This window comes from Sceloporus undulatus, chromosome 3 (genome assembly GCF_019175285.1).
Source record: "Sceloporus undulatus isolate JIND9_A2432 ecotype Alabama chromosome 3, SceUnd_v1.1, whole genome shotgun sequence".
Lineage (NCBI taxonomy): Eukaryota > Metazoa > Chordata > Lepidosauria > Squamata > Phrynosomatidae > Sceloporus > Sceloporus undulatus.
In genome coordinates this window covers 218501208-218514603 of record NC_056524.1, presented here as the reverse complement: position 1 = coordinate 218514603, position 13396 = coordinate 218501208, and the positions used below count along the sequence as shown (strand labels likewise).

The window sequence follows — 13396 nt, the reverse complement described above, 5'->3', positions numbered from 1 at the left end:
ATATTTCATTTTCAAACAGATTTTGCTCTCCTTGGGAATAATGATGGCATCACACAGATTTAGCTATGTGGTAATTATCACTGAAGGTGAACCAAAGCTGTCAGGAAAGGAGAATAATTTTTTTCCAGAGAAGGAAATAATGGAAAGGTCCCCCTATTTTGCTTCAGCCCTAATTTGTAATCATTACAGTGCCTTATCTTGCCAATAAAGAATATCTAGTTCTGCATTAGTTCTGCATCAGTTTATTGCCAACACTTGAAATGAAACAGAATTCAAGAAATGTGGGAGAGAGAAAGACAAGCAATTGACACATTATATGGAAGGGGTGAAGGTTATGTGCAAAGCAAATTACTAGCAATAGTAATTCTGCACAGGGCTTAGGCCCCAGGTGAACATACATACAAAATCTCATCAAAGGAAGACACATGGAAAACAGTCAATAGGGGATGTACAGACAGGCCAAAATAAAGCTGCTTCGGGTCACTTTGGAGGTATGCTGTTTAAATGATGCATGCATCCTAAGAGGCCAGAAGCCGCACCAAAGCCACAATCCAGTCATAAGGACCGGAGCACAGCTTTGGCACAGCTTCTGGCCTCTTAAGATGCATGTGTCATTTAAACAGCATACTTCCAAAGTGAACCAAAGCAGCTTTATTTTGGCCTGGCCTGTCTGTATGGGCCCAATAGGCATTTATTTCATACATCATTGTGGTATATGTATAATGTTACTGGAGTCTAGGTTCTTTTCACTCTTTGCCATGCACTCCTAGTAATCACAACAATCTTTAAGTTTAGTGGTGACAAAACTGGAAACAAACAGTGTGGGGCATTCTAAGTCAATTACTACATAATAGAGCAAAATACTGCACAGAAATGTCAGATTTAAAAATACAGAAAAATATGTGTTTTTCTGATTTTGTATAACAAAATCTTATAGATAACGTAAAATTCTGTCACTTTCGGGAACTGTATGAATTAATTACACCATTTGTAACTAGGACTGCCTCTCTTGACCCTTTAGCACAATTTCTCTGTGGATCTTCCCCTATTTTGGTGCAAGGTGTAATAATTTATACATTACCCCCTGGAAATTGCTTGCTATTCTGAGGAACGGATTTAACAACTAAAGCTCCCATAGGAAAACATGGATGCAAGTCAAATCCGCAATAAGCATTTCTTCTTTCTATTTATGGCTCAAAACTGCCTATAAAATTTTCTGTGGAAAATATTTCAAGATCAAAAGCCTCCATACTATGAACAGCAGCTACCAGTAAACAACATATTCATTTTGAAAGGAAGAAAAGAACTATAATTTTCCATGCCACTAGAGAAAGATGGCTCTTTCTTTTTGACACATAAAGAGATAAAACAGAGAAATAAAATTTCTGCCAAAAGACAGGGTCTCAGAAAAGAACCAAGAGATATATTTACATATATATATCTCTGGTATAAACAGAGCAACATTGCTGAACCAAACATAAACTTTGCTAATATGTAGAATCTGATTATTTGAAACTTAAGAAAGGTCTGATACAGTGATGGCTGAGATTATAAGGCTTAACAGAAAGTTCCTAATGCAGTCCTAGCATGAAAGAAATCACTTACAGTAGTCTCAAATTGAGGAAATAATTAGTCAATCAGCTCACTAAACATTAATTTCTTAGCTTTCTGTACCAGCGTGGTTCAACGTACTGGGTTTTCTGATTAATGCAGAAGTTAATCCCTGTACTCTAAAATTAACTTGTTTTAGGATACTAGACTTTATTAGAGGGGAGGACTCTTGTTCTGGCAGATTCAGTAAGACAAGAAGGCCTAAAAAAGAGGAGGATTGGGATCAGGGGAACTGCATCACATGACTCTGTTACTAATTCAGAATTCAGCAGGTTCAGTCATGGAAGAAAGTTTTCTGTCTGTTTCAAAATTTTCTGATTAAGAATTCTCCTTTGATATCATAGAGATGGAAGAGACCACAATGGCCATCCAATCTGACCCCCTGCCATGCAGGAACTCACAATCAAAGCATCCCTGACAGATGGCCATCCAGCCTCTCCAAAGAAGGAGACCCCACCACACTCCAGGGGAGTGTGTTGCACTGTTGTACAGCTCTTACTGTCAGGAAGTTCCTCCTAATGTTTAGTGATTAATCTTTGCAACAAGTCACTTATTGATGCACTTGTGGAACAATATTCCATGGCTGAAATTAACACACTTGTCCTTATCATTTAACTCCTTATTAACTTTTAGCAAACAAGATGTTTGAATGATAAAAGAACAGCATATATGTTGGTAAAAGTGGAATGAGGGGGAAAGAAAAGAAATGTGACGCATCAGTGACAAACCAGAACTAAAAAGAATGTAAGATGAGATGGGATAGATCTTTCCTTGAGATTTTGGAGAACCACTACCGAATGGATTTTCCTGGCCCAACTGCCTGAGTCAGTACAAGACAGCTTCAGTGAAAGACCAATAGCATACAGCTATCATTATACAATCTATGATAACATGAAGCTGCTTATGAGAACATACTCTCTGTGAGTACAACTACTTGGTGTGAAATGAAGAGTATTTAATAGGTATTTAGTACAGTACGGTACTTAAACATGAAGGAGGCTTCAGAACTTAGAACTTTAAATTTTTCATTCCTTTTACTTATGATGTTTGAGGAGTAATTCATTGTCACTTCTCATTATAATGTTTGAATAACTTCATTACAAGTTTCATTGCTAATCACTTTTTGTTACACCTTTTAACTGTACGATTAAGAAAATAGTATAAAGTATGCGGGGGGGGAGGGGGCTGTCAAAATGCATTTTAGAAAGTACTTGTTGCCTCAATTAAATAACGCTGTTCCCTCTAGTTGCATAGCTTTTGCAATGCAGCTTCCTTACATCCTCATGTGTACGTTAACTACCTTATTAGCAACTTGTTACTTCCCAACTGTCTTTTGGGGGTCTTTTTCTTGGGACAATGCTAATCATATAATTTTCTGTCAGTGTCTGTGGCAGCTGCTAAGAAGGCTGGGGAAGCCTTAATTTTTAGACAATATAAATTTATGTAAAAGGCAAAAAAGGACAATTTTACTTACTTGCTCATAATTAAAGCTGTCTAGCATGCCCAGCACAAGACCTTGAATTTCTCCAAGTTTTCCTCTTCCGTACACTGGATCCTATATAAAAATCATTACAAATTTATGTTAATCTACATTTATTAAAACAGACTGAGAAATGTAATATACACTATAACTATTTTAGAGTGAAAGTGAGGAAATACATTTGGTTGATAAGTATTGACAGTTTTGACAGAAATCTACCACTTCTTATCTACTGGTAGTCAAATTAGTAGGACATTCAAAGCAAATAGTTAAATCTGTATCTTCTAAATGAATAGTTAAATCTATATCTTCTAAACAGTTCAGTGTTTATAAATATAGTACAACTCCTGTGTCCGAGAGGATACATTCCCACACTTATCATGGATAATAAAAATTGCAGATAATGGCTAACCCTATTTTTTTAAAGAATATTTTTATTGAAAAATAAATCACAAAAAAAAAGGTACAGTAAAAATGTAAATATAGTGATAGCATGACAACTTTTAAACAACTATTATATCGTATATACACCTTGCAAACAATTACATAAATAAATCCTACTTCATCTTTTACACCTTTTATGCTTAGATTAAGATTTCACCTCATCCTAACTTCTGTCCTAGTGAGAATACCCTTCATATTTTGTGTAATATGATATCATGATATCTCTGCCTTAAATTAGATCTCTTTTGCTCATGTCATATATAAAATGACATTACTACCAACTTTTTTGTAAAACCACAAAATAATCTCTATCTCAAATTTGTTATACTAAGTATTCTTACATTTTTCCCCTCCAATATTTTATAACAGGTTTCCAGTCTTCCACTTTTATTGGTGGGTTCTCATTAATTCTCCATGAAAACCTATCTAATTCTCTCACATCCATCAATTTGTTTAACCACTCTTCAGTTAAAGGTGTTTGATTAAGTTTCTGTTTTTGTGTCTCACTGCTGATATCATATATGGAACTATTCTCTAATATTTTTTCTCTAGCTCTAGCTCTTTATCTATGTGAGTCATTTGTAGAAAATAAGAGTTCTGCTTTAACTGACCAAAGTGTTTTCCTCTCCTTCCATATGCAATTGCTACAGTGAAAGAACAGAAATTCCCTAGTGCAATCAATGAGTCTGTAAGTCTTCTTTTCTAAAGAAGTTTTGGTTCAGTCATGTGTGAGGTATAATTATAGAAGGCTAACATGCAGCCTCATGAGAAAAGGTCAGAAGGATTTTCATTATTTACAATTTTGTAGCAATCCTAAAACTGTTTCTAGCATTCTGTTTAAATTTTTAAATTTTGTAGTTGTGGAAAAAACATATGCCCAGAGATTCAATTTAATGTAAGATCTCCAGGCTCAAAAACAAACTAATTCATTGCATCTTTTGAATGTAGGGAATGGGTGCAGGTATCCTCTTTTAAACATGAGTGGCACCTGGGCAATTCAATTGTAACAGAAAATGGTATTATAAAAACTAATGGGTGCAAATTGTGTACACGTATTAAAAATACAGTATTTCCTTCAACACTGAGGGTGATTTATCTATTTGAACAAACAGTTAAAGTTTCTTATCTTTGGGAAATTGGGGTAGATATATGTTACAAACAAACTTTTTAAGAATAGTGTAAGCTTTAAAAAGGTGATCCCCACCACACTCCAAGGGAGTCTGTCCCACTCTCAAACAGCTCTTACGGCCAGGAAGTTCCTCCTAATGTTTAGGGATCTCTTTTCCTGTAGCTTGCACCCATTCTCTGGAGCAGCAGAAAACAAGCTTGTGCCATCCTCAATGTGACATCTTTCAAATAATTATACAGAACTATCAGGTCATCCCTTAACTTTCTCTTCTCCTGGCTAAGCATATGTAGCAGCTCCCTTGGCCACTCCTCATAGGGCATGGTTTCTAGACCCTTCATCATTTTGGTCTCCTTCCTCTGGACATGCTCCAGCTTCTCAACATCCTCTTTGAAATGTGGAGTCCAGAACTGGACACAGTATTCAAAGTGAGGCCTGACCAAAGAAGAATAGAGCGGCACTCTTACTTCCCTCGATCTAGACACTATGCTTCTATTGATGCAGCCTAGAATTGCTTTGACCATTTTAGCTGCCATGCCATCTGACCTTTGATTGTGAGTTCCTGCATGGCAAGAGTTGGACTGGATGGCCCTTGTGGTATCTTCCAACTCTACGTTTCTATGAGTCTATGATTCTATATAGTAACAGAATAACTGAAAGAACTAATTTTTAAAAAAAACTGGAGCATATATCAGGGATGCTTCATAATTAATTTATGAGCTAAATGAGACTGTACTACTACTTGAGTTGCTGTGGATTCTGAATAAAAATGTAAGCTCATTCAACATTTTGGAAAGTGTCAGAATGTACAATTCAGGACATCTCCAAGCAAAACAGATTGTGCTCATAAGTCAAATATAAACTAAGGACTAGCAGTATCAGCACCAGCAGGAAAGTCCAAAATTCTATCTGTGGCACAGAATGTCCATTCTAAATGCCCTCTTTTCTGTACCTTTCGTGCCTCCAATTTAGTGCTAAAACATATGAAGCAGAAGTTGCACTTTTGATAGGCTCTAATCAGAAGTTAGCTGAAAAATGATTGTCCATTACAAAATTACACAGTGGCCAAAATAATATCTTACCCACATATTTCTTTATTTGAGAAGATTCTGCATTAGGTTCCTTAATTTCTGTTTGACAACTGCAAATGTATTTATAAATTAGGTTCTGATTTCTAAACTTTACACCGGAGATACATCCACACAAATATGGTTGTGTCTTTTGGGGTCACATTCAGCTTCCAGTAAGTGCATTCTATTTTAACATGTATAATTTAAAAGCAGCAGCACTGAAAGTACACCATGCTGAGGCATCATATAAATTATGGAGAACAACTGGAAAGTCTGGGCCCTTAACACAGCATGTACGTGATCCATGACATACAGCAATCTATTTTTATCTGTTAGAGAGTCCATTACTCTTTTCTGATGTACTCTCTCTAATACTGTGTATATGTCATAGGGAAAAAAAACAATAGAAGGAAAACTGAAGAAGACACAGACAGCAATGGAAAAGAAGGCACCTGTCTGATGAATCTATGAAACTAGTAAGGGATTAGGACTATGATCATTTCAATAGACTGTGTAGATAAACTGATGTGCCCTTGAAAGCTGGCAATTTGCCTAAGACTCTATAAAGTTGGTGGTGCAAGTTTCAATTCAGTATCTCATACTGTACTGGCTTGGGCATTGTACAGAGTATTTTCTGTACACATGACTGAAATGGAAAATATGACAGAACTGTTATTTTAGTAGCATGATGATGTGTATATGCAGGCTCAGGCAAGCGAAAATTGGTTGGCAAGATACAGTAGTAGCAGGTAGATCCTGTTAAGTAGCAGTAGTGAATTCTCATTCCCAGCTTGGCCTTTCAAGTAAATATACACAGATTTATTTTTTTAAAGGAAGCCAACAGATTTATCCTTCCCTCTCTAAACCTACTGATCAGTTGAGAGGACATTAAAAGGGCCAAATTTCACTCTGATTGATCCAATTTTTTTTTGTTCAACTAGTCTACTTATAATGTTAAGTGATCTTTATCTAGCAACCTCATTACCAAAAATGCATAAATCTTGCCCACAGCAATGTGAATCTCAACCTTTTTGGTTATTCACTTCAGTACTTTTAATCAACTGAGAGAAATGACCCTAAAATGTACAGTCGCCCCTCCATTATTGCAAGGGATCTGTTCCAGACCCCCCTCCACGTACACAGGAATCTGCTGATATCCAAGCCCTATTGGCTTGAAAAGCACCATGCCCCTGCAGGTACCCCCAGGTGCGTGCCCCCATTTTAAGTCCCTTCATTTGCCCCTCGCAAGTAAGCAAGGGACACAGATTCAAAGTCTGCACAAACAGAGGGATGACATACCTTTGACTTAAGTTTCTAAAACTAAGACTTCTTTCAGATGTCATTCTAGACCAGTGGTCCTCAAACATTTTTGGGCTACGGCCCTCTTTCCTCTTGGGTGACAACCCTAGTGCCCTCCTTGGGGCATTTTTTTTTTTAATATATTAGGGCTACTGTTCTACTGCAAATTCAAAACAAGCAATCTTGGTTGCTGTTCCCTTTGCACCCAGTCATCTGATCAACTTGCGTCTGGTGAGTCACTTTTACTAATCTCCTTATGCCCTAAGTTTTATCCTTGACTTATCCATAGGTCACATCAAAATCTCTGATTTTGGCCCCAAAACCTGCCCTCGACTAATAATAATAATAATAATAATAATAATAATAATAATAATAATAATAAATTTTATTTGTATACCGCTTTTCCAAAGATCAAAGCGGTTTACAGTCGATAAAACCAAGTACAACACATCTCATAAAAATCCATATTGCAAATATACAATATATAACACTAAAAACTCCAACACAGTCATTCAAACGGTAAAGCAGAGAATCGATGGCAACAGAATACACAGCTTCATTCTTCAGGGGGGAAGGCTTGACAAAAGAGAAGGGTTTTCAATCTCTTTTTAAATGTTTCTAGAGGGGTCAGCTTATAGTTGAGTATATACGCTAATTATTAAAACAACTGCAGAGGACAGGCATGAAATCATGACTGAGAAATAAGGAAATGTGAGACACAGTCATTTTAAGAAGTTGACCCCAGCTTGAAAAAAACCTTCAAACTTTTGAGTTCAGCAAGTGTAGGTGAATCTTTGGGATTGTCTGTCAAAGAACAGGTTGTTTACCTATAACTGTGGTTCTTCAACTGATAATCTGTGAACTCACACATATGGGTTGTTCTGTGCATGCACACTGACTATTGGAAACCTCTAGAGCTAAAAACAAATAAACAAATAAACCCTGTATTTAGCAAGAGTCCCACCCTCTTTTATCACACGTGTCCCTGTTGGCTCCCAATGAAAGACTTTATCTGAGTATCAAAGCCTGGACAGTGCTATAATGGTGAATGGCACAATTAAGATATTCAAGGGATCTTGCAGTCGCTTTGAGACTAGCTGAGACAAAGAAATTGGTAGCAAAGATTTCACAGGCTTAAATCTACTTCATCAGATACATGAAATGAAGTGCCTCGGGGCGGATATTTATACCTATGAAAGAGTAGGTTGTGTGTGTGAATAGCAATAGAAATGCAAAACATTTGGGTATGATCAGTTCACTTTTAACAATGGTTGTTGGGGGGCAAAGGTGGGAAGAAAGATGTTGTCTACAACCAAGGCAAATAGATAACCTTATGAATGGTGGAGGGATTTATTGGAATACAGTGGACCCTTGTTATACGCTGGGGTTTGGTTCCAAGATCCCCCGTGTATAACAAAATCCGTGTATGCTCAAGTCCCATTAAATGTAATGGCATAGCAAAATGGTGTCCCTTATAAAAAATGGAAAATCAAGGTAACTTTATACTTTTTTGGAACATTTTCAAACCGTGTATGCTTGAATCCGTGTATAAGAAGGGCCGATTGTATAGGATAATGTTGGCTGGGAACCAGAAAGGAGATGTGATAAAATGGGCAAGAGAGCTCTCATGAGGTGTTAACTAGTGTTATCATTGTCTCTGTTTAATCCACTGTCTATGGACAAAGTGCTGGAGTGAGGATCCAATAAAGACAAAAACAGGAATGAAGAAGAGGATGGACATGGAGTTAATGAGTGAAAATATTTTTGTTGCTGTTGGGAATGGGGAAAAGGAAGAAGCAGCACAAAACAGCACATTAAACGTAGAGGAGAAAAAACGCTAGATATGATGTTGCAGCTATGATGGATAAAAATGAACTGAAGCTTTGAGCAGGAATCAGCATGTGTTTGTGTATGTGTGGAGAGGGTGAACTCCTGCTTTTCTCAGCCCTAGAAGCTTCCAATCATTGCAGCCAACAACACATATGTGTGAGTCACAGAACCATAAAGAACTACTATATATATATATGGAAAGATCACTGTATTAATTTGATAACTCCCATAAATTTAATCAGAAACCTATGTAACAGTGGAATAACAATGTGTGTTCTGTTTGGCCCTGAAGTGACAGGATCAGACAAACAGACTGAAATTGGGATAGCGAGTGAACCCCTTCAATATAAGGAGGGCCATAAAGATTCTGCTTGTGATACTCTTCAAAACCGATTGGCTGAAGACATACAATGCCTGAGGAAGATTATTTCTATTATAAATGTTTGCATATCTGTCTAAAGTTTATCTTTCCTCACTCTTGTTCAGCCTTTTGGAGTGAGTTTACACTGTTTATAGTAAACATTTAATATACAGTTCGGTAAAATTCACAACAAATAAAATATATTGAAGTAACAAAACAATCTGTAAAATCTAGATTCAGCACAAATGTACTGAATGACTCTAGTAGAAGTCAGAAGTTGAAGGATATGAGAGATATTTCAAATTGCGAGTAAGAATTTGCTTCCTTGTTTTTCTGCTAATTTTCCTCTATCCTACTCTTGGTTTTACTATTTGAAACTGCATTTAGTAATATGGGTTGCTTTTATTCAATTTATGTACTTTTTAGTAAGAAGCTGTATATTAGAAAGAAAACCAAGTACAACCAACCATTCATATCCACAGTTCTTCTGTTTCGGATACCACCATCCCCCACAGATGACAAAAAACACGGGGCTTCAAGTTCTCTTCTTCCCAATGGGGATGGACATGTACATGACCAAGCTGGCGTGGCTGACTGTATAAAGGTCTAAATATATATTTCATACACACAAAACACAAGTGAAAAATAATATAAGTAATTCGTAACAGAAGCAACTGACTCCAGAGCACAGTCCACTAAAGGTACCTGGGTGTGGCCAAGTGCTGCTGTAGGACCAATGCCTGAAGATTACTTGAAGTCCTAATCTGAAACCCCATATAGTCAGAATACTTATTGGGACGGTACAAGCAACCACAGCCCAGTTCCTGCGCTGTCACTGACCAGATTGGCAGGCATAAAAATTACCCAATTGCTCTTAACTGAGAATCTGACTATGCTGCAAAGAAATCAAGATGTGTATCATTTTAAAATCTTGCATTTTATTTCATATCCCAAGTGATTCTACAAGTTAGCAGATACATGTAAGTTATATCAGTGGACCACACAGTTAAATGTACTATCTTGTATTGAAGGTTGTAGTGGAACAAAAGTATGTGCAACACAAATTTCTGTTTTAATACTGCTTATTCCTCAGAGCTGCCTGCAGTTTAATTCCAGTGGATTTAGAATGCTTATAATCACATTAAATTGTCACGTTTTGCTTAAATTTCCTCAGGTACAGCTCTGACTGACCCACAACCATATGGAAATAAATAATGATAACATTCCTTGATTCTAGAACATTCATATATTAAGGCATCAGAATTTACCTCATTTTAGAACATCCATGAGGGATTATGTCTTTGTGACACAATTTAATGCTTTCCTTTTCATCTCTCTTTGGATAGCATTCACCTACTTAATGGGATAAACCTCCTGTAATGCCCCAAAGGTTCTCCTAGCATCATTCCCAAACACTTACTTCATGTTCCTTTTAAACTAACACTACTAAATCCTCTGATGAGACAGATTAAGAATTCAAATCTAATGTTATTCACACTTAATAGTTTTAAATACATTCACAAGGGGCCATTGCAAAATTGAAATCATAATTCAGGTGTTTTTGCAGAAAACATCATTGAAATATTCCTGTTGCATTTGAAGGATGCTTGTTAATCACATTTAGAATGAAGCAAGCAGCAAAAAAGGGTTATCTTGTTAAAACAAAGGCACACAGATTATTATAAAACCTCTTTCTAACCTAAAAGGCAGTTCAACCAGTTGGAATGTTAGTACTATTTACTTTTGAAAACTGATAATCCACCTGTTATAGATCATTCCCCCACCCACAGAATTATATTCAGAGCATGTAGACAGTACACTGTGCATTTGCTAAATGCATTTGATTTATTATTTAAATGCCAGTAATAATTATTTCTACCACTATCTGACAGCACCAATAGTAAGAGAGGTGTCAGCATATGTGACAGGTGTCAGCATATGTCAGTATATGTGTGGCACATATACAATGTAACTTATGCTGTCTCAGAAGTTTATCATTAAATACGGGCAGACAATCAAGGATTTATTCCTACTTTATGAAGGAAATTGAGGCACAATAACTAAATTGACTTACTACATCTAACGCACCATAACTAATGAGATCATTATCCTATAGATGATTGTCTTCTGGTTTTGCTCATGTTTACACTGTAACTGAAACTAACAAGCAGCTTGTTAAATCATATTCTTCAAACTATTCCTTCTAAACCAGTGCTACAAAAGGTATGTTATACACTTTACAAATTACAGTTGACAGAAAGATACATTAATGTTGGAATGAAAGCACTAGTTTGGGTAAAACTATAAAAGTCAGCAGAGCTGGAAGCTAGGGATGAGAGGGCAGAGAAATACAGTTTACACTTTCCCTTTAAAACATCATTTCCACTACAGAAAAACTATAACTGGTTAACTGTTACCAAAATGAGGCAAAAGATAACTTATTTAAATGACAATAAAGCAGCCCCCATTAGAGTTCTCACTGCAGTATTTCTCTAAAACACAAAATAATAGCTAAATACTGACCTCACAAAATACTATCAGACCAGATATTGTGAGTCTGGTACAGGCTGGGTCCTCCTTAGCTGAAATTCTGAAATCTTTAATACTCCAAAATCCAAAACTGTGAACCTGGCTGGCTGGCTGAGTCAGTGGCACCTTTGCTTTCTGATAGTTCTAAGTACACAAACTTTGCTTCATGCGCAAAATTATTTTTAAAATATACTGTAAAAAATTATCTTCAGGCTATGTGTATAAAGTGTATATAAAATATAAATGCAAAGTCGAAGGCTTTCTTGGCTGGCATCCATAGTTTTTTGTGAGTTTTTCAGGCTATGTGGCCATGTTCCAGAAAAGTTTCTTCCTCACGTTTCGCCAGCATGTGTGGCTGGCATCTTCAGAGAATGTTTGCCTGGAAAGGACTTGGGTATATATAATGTGTGACCTGGAAAGGCAGGAGTGATTTGCATGTATATTGTTTTTGTTGCTAATGGCAGGCCTCAGGGTGGAGGGTCTGCAAAAGAGGATTGATGTCTGCTTGATAGTGCTCATTGTCTGCTGGGAGATTTCTCATTTGCATTTGTTGAGTCTTTGTCTTGCTGTCTTTCAGGACTGGTAGCCAAACCTTGTTTACTTTAAGGGTTTCCTCTTGTCTGTTGAAATTGTCCAGGTGTTTGTGGATTTCAATGGCTTCCCTGTGCATCCTGACATGGTAGTGGTTGGCATGGTCCAGAACTTCAGTGTTTTTCAATGGCTTCCCTGTGCATCCTGACATCCTGTTTGAAAACACTGAATTTCTGGACCATGCCAACCACTACCATGTCAGGATGAAACATCAGGAAGAAACTTTTCTGGAACATGGCCACATAGCCTGAAAAACCCACAAAAAACTAAAAATATAACTCTCACTCTCAACCTAAAAAAATAAGGGTAAATTCCTTCTGAACAAATTATGCCAAGAAAATCATGTGATTGGTTCACCTTAGGGTCACTGTACATCAGAGATGACTTAAAGGCACACAACAACAACAACAACAACAACAACCAAACAGATGAGTAACTTCACATATAACATCCTGGTATACATAAGTGTACATAAGTATTTGAGGTTTCAATAAAAGTAGTTATATAAAACAAAGATGGCTGATATAAAGTATGTTGAATTACTACATTATTTTTTCTCCATAGCTCACCTGTAAAATTCTCTGCAAGATTAATGGTAATGCAATGAATGCTGCCATATTGTTCAGCACTTGCATTGTCAAATTCTTCAAAACTGGAACAACAAATACAACAGAATCAAAATCAGCAAGAGCAAATACAACTTTTTTAACAATCACAAAGAGGAACACAGGTAATAGGAATGGATTTTCCACTATATGTTGCTACTGTACTGAGAAATGTTCTGTTCCAAGTCTTTGATTTGTGATGGGTTTCTGTACAGCCATAATTAAATACGTTTCAGCTCAGGATATGCTGTCCCTTGGTTTTCCCCATATTAAAATTACCTCTACAAAGAAAAGGTGGTTCAATAACTATGACAGAAGGAAAATACAAAGCTCCTTTAAAACATTATAACTGGCAAATATGCTCAGTATTATATCTCATATATCAAGGGCTAAATTCTATATTATTATTATTATTATTATTATTATTATTATTATTATTATTATTATTAT

The 13396-nt window shown here is 36.5% G+C and overlaps 1 protein-coding gene across 6 annotated transcripts in view; it reads right to left on the bottom strand.

Annotated features, from left to right (window-relative positions):
• Positions 1-13396, bottom strand: part of VPS8 (VPS8 subunit of CORVET complex) — a 132846-nt gene that overhangs the window by 33243 nt on the left and 86207 nt on the right. For all 6 annotated transcript variants that reach the window (XR_006102899.1, XM_042457865.1, XM_042457864.1 and 3 more), the window contains 2 exons: positions 12911-12993; positions 3086-3166 (listed from right to left, as the gene is read on the bottom strand). Coding sequence is in view for 5 of the 6 variants with exons in the window: in XM_042457865.1 (XP_042313799.1) it covers positions 3086-3166; positions 12911-12993 (164 nt within the window). In the remaining variant the exon portion in view is untranslated. The remainder of the gene's footprint in view (positions 1-3085; positions 3167-12910; positions 12994-13396) is intronic.